Here is a 17,360-nt window from a genome sequence, read left to right as displayed (position 1 = left end):
TAACTGGACTATTAAGAGCCCTCTTGGATTTTCAAAAATCTAAGAAGGTATTAAAAACCACCTTAATCATGGAAGCATTTAAATGATTGCTTATTTCTGGTTCATGGAGAATATTTCTGCTGATATGTGGGTAGCAATGTCAGATAACTGTTTTTCTGAAGAAACTGATGCCTTTATTGTGTATTTGTACAAAATTATTGTATATGTCTGCATTTTATGACTGAATTTTGTAAACTGTCTAGGAATGGATGAGTAAGAAATTTTTTTAAATAAATAAATAGGCATTTCATTTACTTTAGGTGTACCTTTATATCTTTCCTCTGCAACTGTTCCCTATAACCTTTTATGCTTGTTTCGCTCCTTAAACTCAAACATAATGGTAATCCCAGGCCCAAGGCAGGCACATTTAGATTTCACTAGGGGAGCTGCTTTTTATTTCATGGCACCCTCACTATAGAATTCTTTACTGGATCACATTTGTGCAGAAAAATCTCTTACTCATTTTAAGATGTTGCTGAAAAAGCCTTGGCTTTCCAATCCGGTTAGCCATCACTGTTTGGTTGGCTGCGGGAGGTTGACAGGCAGGCTGCCTGATCTTTCTGTGTGTCTGTATGTATGATTGGAATCTTTTCTCAACGGAGGGAAGGCAGTTGGACTCAGATTATGGAACACTGCCCTTGAACTGAAGAACCGGTATGCTGTCCTGGAAGTGGAGGAGATGAGAGTATCCCAAGGAGAGCAAGGATCAAAGCTTGAGTGCATTTGATGCCTCTAATTATCGACCAATTGCAAATATACCTTTCCTGGCCAAATTCACAGAGAAAATCATCTTTCGCCAAATTTCAGATTTCAAACAAACAAAAGTCTTGCAACCAAATCAGACTGGATTCCATCAGCATCATTCCACTGAATTATCACTCATCGGGTTGACCACTAAGATCCTTTACCATCTTGACCACCATCAGTCTGTTCTTCTCATTTCGTTAGACTTTTCATCAGCATTCGACACAATAGATCATAAACTTCTCCTGTCACGTTTACAAGACATAGGAATCACAGTTTTGGACTGGTTCTCTTCTTTTTTTACTGATCGGTCCTCTAAGGTAGTCTTCAATACAACATTCTCAGATTCCATAACAACAGAATATGGAATCCCACAAGATTTGATTCTGTCTCCCTTACTGTTCAATATTTTCCTAGCCCCTCTTTTAACTTTAGGACAATCTCGATTTCACAACGTTCGCTTACGCAGACGATGTTCAACTAGTTCATCCGATTGATATAAATAATACAAATGAAATAATTCTCATTAATCAAAAACTAGAAAAAAATTAATGTTTGGCTTGACTCACATATGCTCTCTTTGAACGTTGATAAGTCCAAACTAATGATTTTCCCCATCAAAGACAGACTCTCCCTTCAAACTTCCCTTAAGCTCAAAACTCAACCTATCAAAGTGGTATCTTCACTAAAGTTACTAAGAGTCACATTTGAAAGTAAATTCACATACCATTTACATATCAGCACAGTAGTTCAACATTGCTTTTATCGATTGCGTATGATAAGATCTTTATCTAAACTGTTAGAGCCTGCTTCCCTAAACATTTTGATTCATTCTCTTGTGGTTTCATGTATCGATTATTGTAACGCCCTCTTCAAAGGCACAACAAAAAAGGAAATAAGAAGACTCCAATTAGTACAAGTACTGCTGTAAAAATTTTATTTAATGCAAAAAAATCTGACCATGTCACCCCTCTTTTACGTAAAGCTCACTGGTTGCCAATACAACACAGAATCTCCTATAAAAAATTTTTATTAACATTTAAAACTAGAGAAAACAACCAGCCAGAATTCATTAATAACCTACTTATCCCTTATAACCTTACAAGGGCTTTACATTCTACAGCTCAAAACCTTCTTACTATCCCATCACTGAAACATATAAATATATTAAGGTCTACAATTTTTTCTGTTAGCGCCCCCTCTCTTTGGAACAGTATTCCAAATTACATATGTGAAAAACTTACACGAACAGACTAAGTCGAAATTAAAGACATTTCTCTTCCTTGACACTTTTGAAACCTACCTGTCCTTTTAAGGACGACCTAGTACCTAGAAGGATTGTTAATACCTGCTCCCCTCCCTATTGTTTTTTTCACTTACATGTTTTCTTGTTTTTACATATTGTAGTTCTAGCCCTTCTTTCCCTTTTGTCTGTTTGTAATTTTTTTTTTTTTTTTTGTCTTCTAAAGTATTTTCCCTAGTGCTGTTGTGTGTTTTTAAACTATATTTTAGTTAATAGATGGTTTTAACATTTTTGTACACTGCCTAGAAGGTTTGATTAGGCGGTATAAGAAATTTTAAATAAATTTTAAACTTGAGATCCCAAAACTTACTGGATCCTTGACCACTAGGAGGCGTAAGGTAGTGGTAGTTGGCAATTACATTCTGAGGGGGGTACAGAAGCATCCATTTGCAGCCCAGACATGATGTCATGAGAAGTATGCTGTCTACCTGGTGCCAAAATCCAAGATTTTATGGAGAGCTTGCCGAGACTCATCAAGCCTGATGACTACTATTCGATGCTGCTCATCCACATTGGCACTAACGATACTGACAGGTACCCATGCAAATGTGTCAAAAGTGACTTTGTGGCTCTGGGAGAGAAGGTGAAGCTAGGTGCGCAAGTGGTATTCTCGTCTATCCTCCCTGATGAGGGTAAAGGCCAGGACAGAAAAGCCTGCATCCTGGAGATGAATGCCTGTCTACGTGGATGGTGTCGTCGAGAGCGTTTTGGCTTCCTGGACCATGGGATGATTTTCAAAGGCCTGCTGAGCAGGGATGGTGTGCATCTATCAAAGAAGGGAAGAGGTGTCTTTGCCAGCAGGCTAGCTAATCTACTGAAGAGGGCTTTAAACTAGAAGTGATGGGGTAGGGTGATCAAAGTTCCCGGGCGAGTATAAGCTCTCAAGTAAGTAAATCACTGAATACCTCTACACGGATGGGAAAAGGGGGCAATATCTGGAAAGCAGTATATACTAATGCTCAAAATATGGGAAGCAAGATTCTGGATCTAGAAGCTGTGATGGAAGAAGAGAAGTTAGATATAGAGGCGATTACGGAGAACCATGACTGGGATGTAGTTATACCGGGCTATAACCATGACTGGGATGTAGTTATACCAGGGGAGTAGTGTTATATGTTAAAGATCAAATTAAAGCAACACAATTGCAGGATCTGCAGGGCAAGGAAGAGGCACTGTGGATCAATTTAGAAAGAGGGAAAGATATAATGCGCACTGCGGATGGGCCATTTGGCCTTTATCTGCCATCATGTTTCTATGTTTCTAACAATTTTACTATTTTTAATGATGTAAACCATTTGTAAAAGAGTGTATACCAAGTCTAATAATAAAATTATTTACCTTGGTAATCTTTTTTCTAGTATATTGGAACATCAATCTTGACCAACAGGTTTTTTTCCTCCTTGACTGTAAAGTGTGTAGAGACTCTAATTTATATATTCTTATTCTCCACCTCCCCTCACTCTGGGATGTACTGGATCTCCTCAGCCTGTATCAAAGTTGCTAGTCAGCCCCAGAGTGTGTACAAAAAAGAGAGGGGACATGGGGATTCTCCCTGGCACAACACAAGTCTGTTCTGCACAGTAAAGATATGATGAACACGTAACTCATTGTAATGCATAACGAGATGGAAACGAACAAGTCACCTACTTCTGCACAGCCTGCATCAACAGTTCTAGAATTTAATACTTATACTGTAATTGTTATGCTACAGGCATTAAATCTATTCTCCTCCCTGACTGTGCTAGACAGTGGACGTAAACAAGACATCTGACCATATAGGCATGTCTGAGAACGAAATCAGGCTAACCGATTAACAGGACAGGTATCAAGACCAATGTTCCTATCTTTTAGAAAGAAGATTTCCAAGGAGGCACCTCAAGGGGTTCCAATACCTATGGCGCCTCCTTTTCCTGCCCTCCAGCCACAATCACCCCTCCACCAAGCAGTGTGCAGCGCTCCAAACACACCATCAGTAGCTGACCTGGAAGCCTTCCCTCCGACGTCAGAGCTACCTTTAAACTAGAAGGCTTCTGGGTCAGCCACGTGTAAAATGCAGGGCCTATGGCCCTGCGAAGACGTGTAGCTAGAAAGCAGGAAGGAAGCAGCTCCTTTTTTCTACTTTCCATACCTCTCTATGCAACCCAGCATTCTTCTAGCTTTCGCCATCACCTTTTCAACCTGTTTGGCCACTTTAAGATCATCACATACAATCACACCCAAACCCCTCTCTTCTGTCGTGCACATAAGTTCTTCACACCCTAAACGGTACCGTTCCCACGGGTTTTTGCATACCAAATGCATGACCTTGCATTTCTTAGCATTAAATTTTAGCTGCCAAATTTCAGACCATTCTTCAAGCTTCGCCAAGTCTTTCTTCATGTTATTCACACCATCCGGCGTGTCTGCTCTACTGTAGATTTTGGTATCATCCGCAGAGAGACAAATATTACCCAACAACCCTTCAGCAATATCGTTTATAAAAATGTTAAAAAGAACAGGCCCAAGAACAGAACTTTGAGGCACACCACTGGTACCATCCTTTCCTCAGAGCAATCTCCATTGATCACTACCCTCTGTCGCCTTCCACTCAACCAGTTCTTGACCCAGCCCATCACTTTGGGACCGAGGGCACTCAGTTTATTTATTGGACGTCTGTGTGGAACACTGTCAAAGGCTTTGCTAAAATTTAAATGCATCGCATCTAGCGCACATCCTCTATCCAATTCTCTGGTCACCAAGTCAAAGAACTTGATCAGATTTGTCTGACAAGACCTACCTCTAGTGAATCCAGTGAGGATGAGTTTGATATCCAGCGGGGACAGGCTTGATTCCAGCGGGGATGGGCTTGATTTCTGTCCCCGTGCAACTCTCTAGTCTCAATTACCTAGCTAGAAACCAAGTAATAAAATAGATTTTATGCTGTTTATCCTAGGAATAAGCAGTGGATTTCCCCAAGCCATCTTGATAATGGCCTATAGACCTCTCTTTTAGGAAATTATCCAAACCTTTTTTAAACCCCGCTAAGTTGATTTCACTATAATCTCCGGCAACAAATTCCAGAGTTTAATTATATGTTGTGCGAAGAGCCCTAGTCACTTTAGTCTTTCCTCATAGGGAAGTCGTCCAATCCTTTTTACCATTTTTGTTGCCCTTCTCTGTACCTTTTCTAATTCCGCTATATCTCTTTTGAGATACAGCGACCAGAACTACACAATGGCCGTAGCATAGAGTGGTACAAGGGCATTATAACATTTTCATCTCTGTTTTCCATTCAAATAACAGATCATAATGCTAACAATTTTCTAAAATACAATATAGCTTTCCATGTAGTCAAGGGAACAAGTGCAGATATACAGATGGGGACAAGATGGGTAGTACACTTGTAGTACAACTTCTAGTTACAGTTAATGAAAGCTTTACAAATACTTCATGGTGGCCTGCTTTCACGCAGAAGTGAAAAAAACTGAAGAAATTCATTTTTAAAAGAAATTACTTATATTTACATCAGATCATAGTCCTCTATTATTTTAATTTACCTTGTTAGTTGTCTTAATTCCTATGAAGGTCTGTCCCAATGGCACTGGTCGAAAGCGTCCATCAAAGAAGAAAAGTCCAATGAAAGGATTAACGTGTAAAAACGAAGCAACATCAAGATAATTGGGGAGAGTAGCAGATAAACCCAAAATTCTTATCATGCTCTGTGTAGACTCAACCTGTGAAAGGAGTAGAAAAAAGCATCCAATAAACCTGAATCTTACTTTTATTCTTACCACTGTTAAATGGAATATTACAAATGCTATGTATTTTCCTTGACAATACTCTATTCCTCCATATAATTTGTCTGGAAAATGTACTGATTTTATTGTGCATATGCAGTAGCTGGAGTAAGGTTACATTTCTGGCAATTTCTAAAAACAGACAAACAAACAGCAAAGGAAGACTCTGGTGCTCAAATGTCTTTTAATAGTATATCACTTAATCAGAGGAAATTGTGTATTTTGTTATGGGACCGAGCCTTTCCATTACGGATCACTACGTCCGTTACCAGAGCCTTTTATTACGTTTTAAAGAAATAACACATTATACTGCATTCTGATACGAAATTGGGAATGTGAATACAGTGGAACCTTGGTTTACGAGCATAATTCGTTCCAGAAGCATGCTCATAAACCAAGGGGGATGGGCAGGGGAGGGCTTCAATGGCTGGGAGGGTGTAGATGGGCTGGAGTAAGTCTTAACAGAGATTTCGGCAGTTGGAACCCAAGCACAGTACCGGGTAAAGCTTTGGATTCTCGCCCAGAAATAGCTAAGAAGAAAAAAAAAAAAAATTTAAATTGAATCAGGTTGGGCAGACTGGATGGACCATTCGGGTCTTTATCTGCCGTCATCTACTATGTTACTATGTAAATTACTCGTATATCAAAGTGAGTTTCCCCATAGGAAGTAAGGGAAACTCATTTGATTGGTTGAGGGCAAAACTAAATTACACAGGAAAGTATCTAAAGTTACAAAAGTACCAAAGAAAAAATATATATTTCCACCCAAATTCAAAACCTTAAGTTATCATACAGTTTTGGTAATGGAATTATAACAGAATGTTAGCTTGAACGCTGCTACACTATTTAGTCTTTAATCTATTGGCTGTTTGTCTGTGTAAATGAATGAAACACTAACCCCTGAAGAAGCCACATGTGAAAGGGCAGACTCTCTGTTGGGTGTTTAAGCTAAGGCCCCCTTTTACAAAGACGCGTTAGCCATTTTAGCGCGAGCTAAACGCTAATGCGCCCATTATAAGTATATGGACGCTAAAACGCCTTTATAAACGTAGAATGGATTGTAAAACTTCACAGTATGATCAATATGAAAAAAAGGATTCTAAATGTCTCTTTTTCAAGAAACTTTAAAATTTCAATAAGACCTTTTGGAGAAGCAAGATGATGTTTTGGGCCATGTTATCACTGGTGATGAAACACGGGTGTACCAATATGACCCTGAAATAAAGCGTCAAAGTACACAATGGAAGTCAGCCGATTTTCTACAATCAAAAAAGTTCCGCCAGTTCAAATCAAGAGTCAAAATGATGTTGCTAACCTTTTTTGATATCAGGAGGAATGTTCATTGTGATTTTGTACCAACTAGACAAACAGTTAACCAAGTTTACTATTTGGAAGTGCTGAAAAGGCTGCATGAAAAAATGAAACTAAAATGACCTGAACTTTTCGCCAACAACTCACGGCTCTTGCATCACGACAATGCAGCAGCTCACATGTCACTGTCTGTGAGGGAATTTTTAGCCAGAAAACAAATAACTGTACTGGAACACCCTGCCTACTCAACTGATCTGGCCCCCAATTACTTTTTCCCCCCCGAAGATAGAGGAAATATTGAAAAGACGACATTTTGATAACATTCAGGACATCAACAGCACCTCTGATGGGCATTCCAGAAAAAGAATTCCAAAATTGCTTTGAAGGGTAGACTAGGCACTGACATAGCTTCCAAAGGGGAATACTTCGAAGGTGACAGTAGTGATGTTCAGCAATGAGGTATGTAGCACTTTTTCTAGGATGAGTTTGCAACCTTAATTGTAAGACCTCATATATTGAATAAGCATCATACGCAAGTGAGGAAAGTTACTGCACAGAGCATATAACGTTTAGCAAAATGAAGACAACACATAACTGAAGGCTTAAGGAAAGCTGCATCTGTTGTTGTCCTTAAAGACACAAACATTAAGGTCAAGTTCAGTCCTTGCTGGGTTTCAGAAAAAAATGCTCATGTTATCCAACTGCTTTCTCTATGAACCTATACATAGACAATAAGATGTGTTCAGAATCCACCGCTAACATGTGGGTGTTCATCTTTTAAAAACAATAAACATTGTGCAGTCCATCTTTTAAATGCTCATCAATCAAAATTCATCAGCTTTTGTTTCTCAACACCTTAAACTGTTGCTACTGTGCAAATGATATTGAACACACTCCATTTCTTAACGGCACATTAGAGAGTTCCAGAAGTTATGCTGACACAATCGGTCCAACACATGATTAGCCAAAACTAACAAGAAAACTGAGAAGGAACAAATCTGATAGAAGTTAAGTTATTTGCACACAGCAGAATAAAGCATAAAAACAACCGATTGGCATGTTTTCTTTTTAACATTTTTATACACAACTAGTGTTTAAGCCCGTTACATTAACGGGGTCCTAGAATATATGACTGGCTGTCTGTCTTTATTTATGTCTCTCTCCCTGCTCCTGTCTCTTTTTCCTTTCTTTCTGTCTCTCTCCCTCCTGCAATTTTTCCCTAGCCTCCTTTGTCTGTCTGTATTTTTTTCTGTCTCTCCCCTCCCCCCCCACTTTCCTTTGCAGAAGCAGCAGTGATATTTCCCTTCCCCTCCAAATCCCTGTGTAGTAGTAGCAGCATTTCCCCCCACCACCACCCCATTCCCTTCTCTTCCCCCCCTCCCCCACTTTCCTTTGCAGAAGCAGCAGCGGTATTTCCCTTCCCCTCCAGGTCCCTGCTGAAGCAGTAGAAGCATTTTCCCCCACACCCCATTCCCTTCTCTTACCGTGAGCTGCCCTGCTCCGTTCGGCCCCTCCCACTTCCTTTCCAGCGTGCTGGCCTGCTGTGGCTGAAGGTTTTTTTTTGGCGGCTCTTCTCACGATCCCCGTGGTGGCAGTTCCTCCTGTTCAAAGCGGCCTGCTGAGGTTCGCGGCCGGCTGTAACGAACCTCGCAGGCCGCTCTCCAACTTGGTAGCATGTTCCCTCAGACGCGATTACGTCAGAGGGAACGTGCTATCATGTGGAGAGCGGCCTGCGAGGTTCGTTACAGCCGGCCGCGAACCTCAGCAGACCGCTTTGAACAGGAGCGGTAACGTTTTTTGCGGGAAGGGGGAGTCTAGTAAGTACACAGGGCCGGACGCAAGAGGAGCCGCCACCGCGAAAAACCCCAGCGAGACCGCGAGTGTGGGGCCGTTGCAAAGAGCTGACTTCTGCAGCGCCGTAGTCAATTTTGTTTTGAATGTGTGAGCAAGCAGTGAGTTTTTTTTTCCTGCAGGAGTGTATGAGCGGTAGTGGTTGTTGCGGGAGAGGAGGGGGTAGTTGGAATTTGTCAGCTTCGCGTGGGGCCGTAGTAAGCGCGGGGCATGCTGCAGTCTTGGCGGCCACGGACATACGGATCACGGAAGCACGCCGATAAGACTGCGCATGCGTCGCCTACGGTTTTATTATATAGATATTGTTGAAGGGCTGTCGGGTAAGATTTGCCTCTTTGTGGATGATATCAAAATCTGCAATAGAGCAGACCCCCAGGATGGTGTGAATAACATGAAGAAAGACCTAGTGAAGCATGAAGAATGGTCTGAAATTTGGCAGCTAAAATTTAATGCTAAGATATGCAAGGTCATGCATTTGGGCTGCAAAAACCCAAGGGGACGGTACAGGAGGAATTCGTCTGTAGCCCAGATAAGCGTTGCAAAAAGACTGAGAGTTGGACTGAGAGTAGCAAGCAACGGTCCTGGTTCTTAAAGAACAAAGCTAAGTACTTTAAGCCCTATGAGGTTTAAAAGTTCACAGCACATATGCACTTTTTGAAATGGCACTTTAAAGCACTAGTACACTTTGCACTAGTGCACTTTCTGTCGGTCCAGAGTCTCTGAAATGAACTGTGAGGTCTAAATAGTTTTTAGTATTAATGAACTACATAGTCCCTTTAGTATTAAATAGTAGTTTTAATATAAATCATTGAAGAAATAATAAAAAATAAAAAAAATTATACTTAATGTTAGAAAGATGGTAGGGAGGATGGGCTCAAGCCAGTGATGTGAGTGTGAGTAAGAGAAAAGAAGTGTCTTTCTCTTTGAAAGAACCCTGAATGGGTGAAATTTTATACTCAATATTCTGAGGCTTGTTCCCGTTCTAGAATTTATAATTAATAAAATATTTTAAAAAGAAGTAAAGAGAAAAGAATTACCTCCAGTGTCATTTTGGTATATTTTGGTGGTTCTATAGATTGTATTTAATTGATAGGTAGCCATCAGGTTTTTTTCTACTTCTATTTAATAGAGCCAATAAATGCAGCAATTTTTTCACAATTCCCCCAACCAAGTCTATTCCAGAGTTTAGAAGCCTAACAGGTGTCTGATTTATTGTGCTGTCTCAGAAAAAAAACGTCATTACAGGTAAGCTTTCTTATTTTCTGTTGCCAAACAGATGGATCAGCCAAGGAAAATCCCACGAGTGAATGCTCATTTTCAGAGAGTTGATGATTAATTGAAAACTGCATGAACAAATAGATTGTCTCTACCAGCCATCTTGCTTAGACAACAATGAGATTAAAAGATGTAAAAGAATGACTATGTTCCAGCACTGCATTTCTCTTCAATGGAAGCTGAACAGAAATAGGGAGTTGGGATTGCCAGAGTTCTCAACTGATATTCTTTCAATGAAATACTTAGTCTGAAGTCCACTAGCTACATATTTGTTGTCTTGCTTTGGAATTACCTCAACAATCACCTCCATCGTGAGCCTACAATGTCAAGATTTAAAGCAGCATTCAGAATCCATTATTTCAAGGAGGCATCTGATGAATGAGCCAATTCAGCTGGTAGCCTTGATGAGACACTCTTTACCTACAGTTTTTTTTCTCTAGCTAGTCTATGATTATACACTCCTTTGGTATATAATTAATAGTGTAGCAAATTTGCTAATAAAAATAACATTTTATAAAATATGCATACAACTATAAATCTTACCTGAACCTCTTCCCTAGAAGACCTCCACTCAGGCCAAATATGCTTGGACACGTACGTAAGCTTAAAACACTGTAGTAAAGGTCATTTTTTCTGTTTATCAACTAACTCAGTGGTTCCCAACCCTGTCCTGGAGGGCCACCAGGCCAATCAGGTTTTCAGGATAGCCCTAATGAATATGCATGGAGAAGATTTGCATGCCTCTCACTTCCATTATATGCAAATCTCTCTCATGCATATTCATTAGGGCTAGCCTGAAAACCCGATTGGCCTGGTGGTCCTCCAGGACAAGGTTGGGAACCAGTGAACTAACTTATTCTAAATTCTGATGTACATCTTTCTCCAGTATTTCACTCATCTAATATAAAGCAGAAATATCACCACTTTCAGAAGAAGTGGAATCACTTGATGTGTTTTCCACACAGAATGATGGTATCTTTGTCTATATTGCAGTATATATTTTGTTACACTTTTCCATAAAGGTAAAATTCCCTTGCTGTTAATATGTTTTTCTTACCTGGCGTAAGGTGCGCGCTATTAAACTCTCTAACACTGGTCCTCTGTCTTCATGTAGTAGATGCACTTCATCAACAATTAGGAGCCTCACGAGTTGAGAGAGAGCAACATCGCCCACACTCTTCCTCGTCACTACATCCCATTTCTCTGGGGTAGTCACCAGCATCTGTTAGGAAGTTAAGAAGGCTTAATTATCAAATAGACAAAACTTAAGCAATTTCATTTATTGGCATCAACAATGTCATCAGCATCTAAAACAGGTGTTCTTAACTTTTTTTGCTATCTACACTCCTTTAAAAAGATAATGAAATCTTTGCGCTCCCTTCTTAAACTACATGTCCACTAGTACAGTGGTTCCCAATCCTGTCCTGGAGGACCACCAGGCCAGTCGGGTTTTCAGGATAGCCCTAATGAATATGCAAGGAGCAGATTTGCATGCCTGGCACCACCATTATATGCAGATCTCTCTCATGCATATTCATTAGGGCTATTCTGAAAACCTGACTGGCCTGGTGGTCCTCATGACAGGGTTGGGAACCACTGCACTAGTATACTGAACCCTATGGCACTGTTAGCCACTAACTGTGCTAACTATTAACTATCAATAACTGCCTTCGATCTGTCTAGAAAGTTTCAATAAATTGTCTCAAATATTAAGATCCTTCTTCAAACCTCTTTTAATCTTTTTCCACACTCGTGGGGGGCATGGGCACCACAGGTTAAGTACTCCTTTTCTTTTAAGTGGAGAAGAAATTTTAAAAATAAAATAAATATATAGAAAGAAAGAAAGAAAGGCTGGCCACAGGACAGGTCAGTAGAATGTCTTCAACTATAGTTGTCTTTAAGTAAAGAGGGTTTTATACTGCACATTATACACAGCTATATGATGTAAAATGTGCTATATTAGTTCTATATACTCAAATATAAATAGATCTTTTTGGCCTAAAAAGGCATAAAAACTTAAATCTCGGTTTATATATAGGCCTATACTCCCTCTCTCTCCACTTTTCTGCCATTCTCCACTTTTCTGCCATTCTCTCCCTTCCCTTACATGTCCTGCTATGGCTGGTTCTGCCCCCAGTCCTCGCCTCCCCTCAATCTGGAAACTCCCACTCACTCACTGCCATTGTAAAGACAAACTCCCCCTCAAACCCAATGTAGACTCCTCCCCAGGCCTACCTTACAGCCCTAATGGTCCAATGGTGAGCTGGGGTAGGAGTGCTCCTATAATAATCCTGCCTGTGTGGTCTCTACTGAAAATGGCTGACTCAAATTTCAGTGGTAGTCTTGTGAGATTTTCATAGGAACTCACATCAATCATTTTCAATGAGAAAACTGCAGTCAGCCTCATGTGCATTTATGCCACATAGGTATTTAACATAAGAACAGCCTTACTGGGTCTGATCAACGGTCCATCATGCCCAGAAGCCCGTTCTCATGTTAGCCAATCCAGGTCACTAGTACCTGGCCATAACCCAAAGAGTACCAATATTCCATGCAACTGATATAGGGCAAGCAGTGGCTTCCTTCATGTCTTTCTCAATATCAGGCTATGGACTTTTCCTCAAGGAAATTGTCCAAACCTTTCTTAAAATCAGCTGCACTATCCATCCTTACCACAACCTCTGGCAATGCGTTCCAGAGCTTAACTATTCTGAGCTTAAAATTTCCTCCTATTGGTTTTAAAAGTATTTCCCTGTAACTTCATCGAGTGTCCCCTGGTCTTTGTAATTTTTGACAAAATGAAAAATCGATCCATTTGTACCCGTTCTACTCCACTCAGGATTTTGTAGACTTCAATTATATCTCCCCTCAGCTGTCTCTTTTTCAAGATGAAGATCCCTAACCTTTTTAGTCTTTCATCATACGAGAGAAGTTCCATCCCCTTTATCAACTTGGTTGCTGCTCTTTTTGAACCTTTTCTAGTACCGATATATCTTTCTTGAGATAAGGAGACCAGAATTGAACGCAATACTCCAAGTGAGGTTGCACCATGGAGTGATACAGAGACATTATAACATTCTTAGCCTTGTTAACCATCTCTTTTTTTAACTAATTCCCAGCATCTTGCTTGCTTTTTTGACCGCTGCTGCACACTGGATGAAAAGTTTCATCGTATTGTCTACAAGGATACCCATATCCTTTTCCTGGGCACTAACCCCCAAGGTCGATCCTAGCATCTGGTAACTGTGATTTGGTTTATTCTTCCCAATGTGCATCACTTTGCATTTGTCCACATTAAATTTCATCTGCCACTTGGATGCCCAGTCTTCCATTTTCCTAAGGTCTGCTTGCAATTTTTTACAATCTGTATGCATTTTAACAACTTTGAACAATTTAGTGTCATCTGCAAATTTAATCACCTTACTGGTCGTTCCAATTTTTAGATAATTTATAAATAAATTAAATAGCAACAGTGCCAGTACACTCCACTCTTTACGCTCCTCCATTGAGAAAAATAACTATTCAAACCTATCCTCTGTTTTTTAACTGATAATCAATTCCTAATATCATAGTAACATAGTAGATGATGGCAAATAAAGATCCAAATGGTCCACCCAGTCTGCCCAACCTTACCCTCTCTTTAAATTACTGATTTAATTTCAATTTTCCTTCTTCTTAGCTATTTCTGGGCCAGAACCCAAAGCTCTACCCGGTACTGTGCTTAGGTTCCATCTACTAAATTCTCCATCAGCCCATCTAAACCATCCCAGCTGTCGAAGCCCTCCCCAGCCCATCCTCAACCAAACGGCCATATACGGACACAGACCGTTCAAGTCTGCCCAGCATTGGCCTTAGTTCTTCAATATATAACATTACTTTCTGATTCAAGATCTTCTGTACTCATCCCATGCTTTTTTAAAACTCTGTCCCCGTTTTCATCTCCACCACCTCCCTCGGGAGTGCATTCCAGGCACTAACCACCCTCTCCAAAAAGAAGAATTTCCTTACATTACTCTTGAGTCTACCACCTCTCAACTTTAAATCATGTTCTCTGGTTTTACCATTTTCCTTTATCTGGAAAAGATTTTGTTCTATGTTAATACCCTTCAAGTATTTGAATGTCTGAATCACATCTCCCCTGTCCCTCCTTTCCTCTAGGGCAGGTGTGTCAAAGTCCCTCCTCGAGGGCCACAATCCAATCGGGTTTTCAGAATTTTCCCAATGAATATGCATGAGATCTATTAGCATACAATAAAAGTAGTGCATGCAAATAGATCTCATGCATATTCATTGGGGAAATCCTGAAAACCAGACTGGACTGCAGCCCTCGAGGAGGGACTTTTGACACCCCTGCTCTCGGGTATACATATTCAGGGCTTCCAGTCTCTCATCATACGTCTTTTGGCACAATCCTCCTACCATTTTCGGCACCCTCCTCTGGACCGCTTTAAGTCTTCTTTGTCCTTTGCTAGATATGGTCTCTAAAATTGAACACAATACTTCAAGTGGGGCCTCACCAATGTTCTGTACAGAGGCATCAACACCTTCTTTCTTCTACTGGCTATGCCTCTCTTTATATAGCCTAGCATCCTTCTGGCAATAACCACCGCTTAGTCACACTATTTCTTTGCCTTTAGATCTTCGGACACTATCACCCCAAGGTCCCTCTCCCCATCCGTGCATATCTGCCTCTCACCTCCCAGCACATATGGCTCCTTCCGATTACTAATCCCCAAATGCATTACACTGTATTTCTTTGCATTGAATTTTAGTTGACAGATATTTGACCATTCCTCTAATTTTTGCAGATCCTTTTTCATGTTTTCCACTAATTCCTTGATGTCTATTCTGTTACAAATCTTGGTATCATTCACAAAAAGGGAAACCTTTCCTTCTAACCCTTCAGCAATGTCGCCCACAAACATATTGAACAGGATTAGCCCCAGCACCAAACCTTGAGGGACTCCTCTACTCACTAATCCCTTGAGGGACTCCACTACTCACCTAGACCAGTGATGAATGGATATATAAAACTTTGGGCTGAGAGTAATCGAGCCCTGTGTATCTGACTCCAATTTGACAGGCAGTGCTTTCCCCAACTGCCTGATATACTTAGTAAATGAAAGTCCCTCTGGAGGAAATTTTCTTCTGGGAGGAAGAGGGGATTGATCTGAAGGGATGCCATAGGACTCTGGAGCAGATAATCTAGGCTCATACTCATTATCAGCATTGTGCAGAGACAGGTCAGAATCGACATCCTGTACCCAAGGAGATTCTCTGTAGGACACAGATTTTCTATGTTGAGGAGTCTGATGAGTGTGAGAGCGTTGAGAAGAGCTTCTTCGACAACATTGGTACCGATCCAATGATGAGCGAAATGATGATCTCTTGGATCTAGAAGCATGTGATATTGATGTTCAGCAATGCTTCAATGCAGAGAGCCAATGCTGCGTTGCAGAGCGCCACTGTATCAATGTAGACCTCTCACTGATACCATGTTACCTCAATGTGCTAAGCTCAAGACTGGGCTGGTACCGAAGGAGTCGATGATAAACACTAGTGCCAAATGCAACTTAAATAGGTCACCAAGCTCCCTTCAGTTGTTCTCTGAAAGGCAAAAAAGAGAAATGCTGCTGGGAAGGCAAGGTGATTTTGGATGGAGTCCCAAAAAATAGCACTTCTACTTCTTTGCTCCATAGAAAACGAAGAACTGAGGTACCACAAGCCGATGTCGGGCAGGAAGACACTTAAGCATGCACAGTGCAGGCAGTCGCACAGTTTCTAAAAACTTAAAGTGGCAATGCAGTTTTGACACAGTCCATACCGATGGACATGTGAGAATATGTTGCCTGCTTATCGTAGGATAATACATATTACATGCAAGTACTTTCTCTGTCCCTAGTGGGCTCACAATCTAAGGGTTTTTTTGTACTTGGGGCAACAGAGGGTTAGGTGACTTGCCCAGGGTCACAACGAGCTGCAATGGGAATTAAACCCAGTTCCCCAGAATCACAGTCCAGTGCGCTAACCATTAGACTACTCCTCTGGCCCTACAGTATATTTTATATAGTTTTAACTAAATCCATTCATTTTACTGATTGTACATGAGGTATGATGGACAAAAGGCAAAACATATAGCAGGCGGTGCACCAAAGGAATTAGATATTAGACACATCAATCTACTGAAGGATCTCACTTTTTCTCTGGTAAGAGTAAATTCTGAATTCTACATAGCATACCTCTACCATATACAAACTACTTTGATCCAATGTAAATTTCAGCATAAAATGGTTACGAGATAAGCTTAAGATCACCCAATGAGCACTAAGAATAGGGCAACTGTCCCAACATTGCATCTCAGCCATTTAACCACAGAAAAGTTTCCCTGTATTTTTCAGTCCTCCATTCCCCCTCAACTCTATTTGTGAATTAGCAATTAAAATCAGAACAAATGTTGCCCTGTTTGCCATGGTCATAACAAAATCAATTTCAAAACTGTGGAGGTCCATTAATAGTTTGATTATATGATAAAGTGCACATTTGCTGAACTAATGACATATTAAGCAATGTCTCCACAAATAAGTGTAGAACTATAATTTATGATGTAAACACTCTTACCCTTACAGTTGCAGTAGTTATCAGTCTGAAATGAGGCATATCAACCACAAAAATTACCAGCTGCACTTCAACACCACACTAATTAGCAAACTGTAATGGAATATATTTAGCAATGCATATTAAGATGTTTAAGGTGTGAAACGGTACCAATCTAAGCTACTTAGCTAATTTGCCAAAGCTAAACTGGCACTGTTGAAATCACACACTAATTTTTATGCCACAGCCATGCAAAAAGGAGCTTAATACCTAAGCTAAGGCACAGTGACTGCTGCCTGCTGGAATGTGGGCCAACATTAACCGTGCGCTGTGCTGTGATTTTTCAGCTTTCAAACTGCATCTGAAAACCTGCAAATGCTACATGAATAATGCATTCTCTTCCAGGTCGAAAGGTAGTCATGTTCTTCTTCTTTGTTTCTTTGTTTGTGTGTGTTTTTAAGTCATAT

The 17,360-nt window shown here is 40.5% G+C and overlaps 1 protein-coding gene across 4 annotated transcripts in view; it reads right to left on the bottom strand.

Moving 5' to 3' along the window:
• Nucleotides 1–17,360, bottom strand: part of ASCC3 (activating signal cointegrator 1 complex subunit 3) — a 938,401-nt gene that overhangs the window by 602,955 nt on the left and 318,086 nt on the right. For all 4 annotated transcript variants that reach the window (XM_033936490.1, XM_033936487.1, XM_033936491.1 and 1 more), the window contains exons 11-12: nucleotides 11,357–11,521; nucleotides 5,623–5,799 (exon numbers count right to left, since the gene is read on the bottom strand). In XM_033936490.1, coding sequence (XP_033792381.1) covers nucleotides 5,623–5,799; nucleotides 11,357–11,521 — 342 coding nt within the window. The remainder of the gene's footprint in view (nucleotides 1–5,622; nucleotides 5,800–11,356; nucleotides 11,522–17,360) is intronic.

This window comes from Geotrypetes seraphini, chromosome 3 (assembly GCF_902459505.1).
Source record: "Geotrypetes seraphini chromosome 3, aGeoSer1.1, whole genome shotgun sequence".
NCBI classification, from domain to species: domain Eukaryota; kingdom Metazoa; phylum Chordata; class Amphibia; order Gymnophiona; family Dermophiidae; genus Geotrypetes; species Geotrypetes seraphini.
The sequence above is the reverse complement of the archived record's forward strand: the minus strand, read 5'-3'. Positions and strand labels throughout refer to the sequence as shown.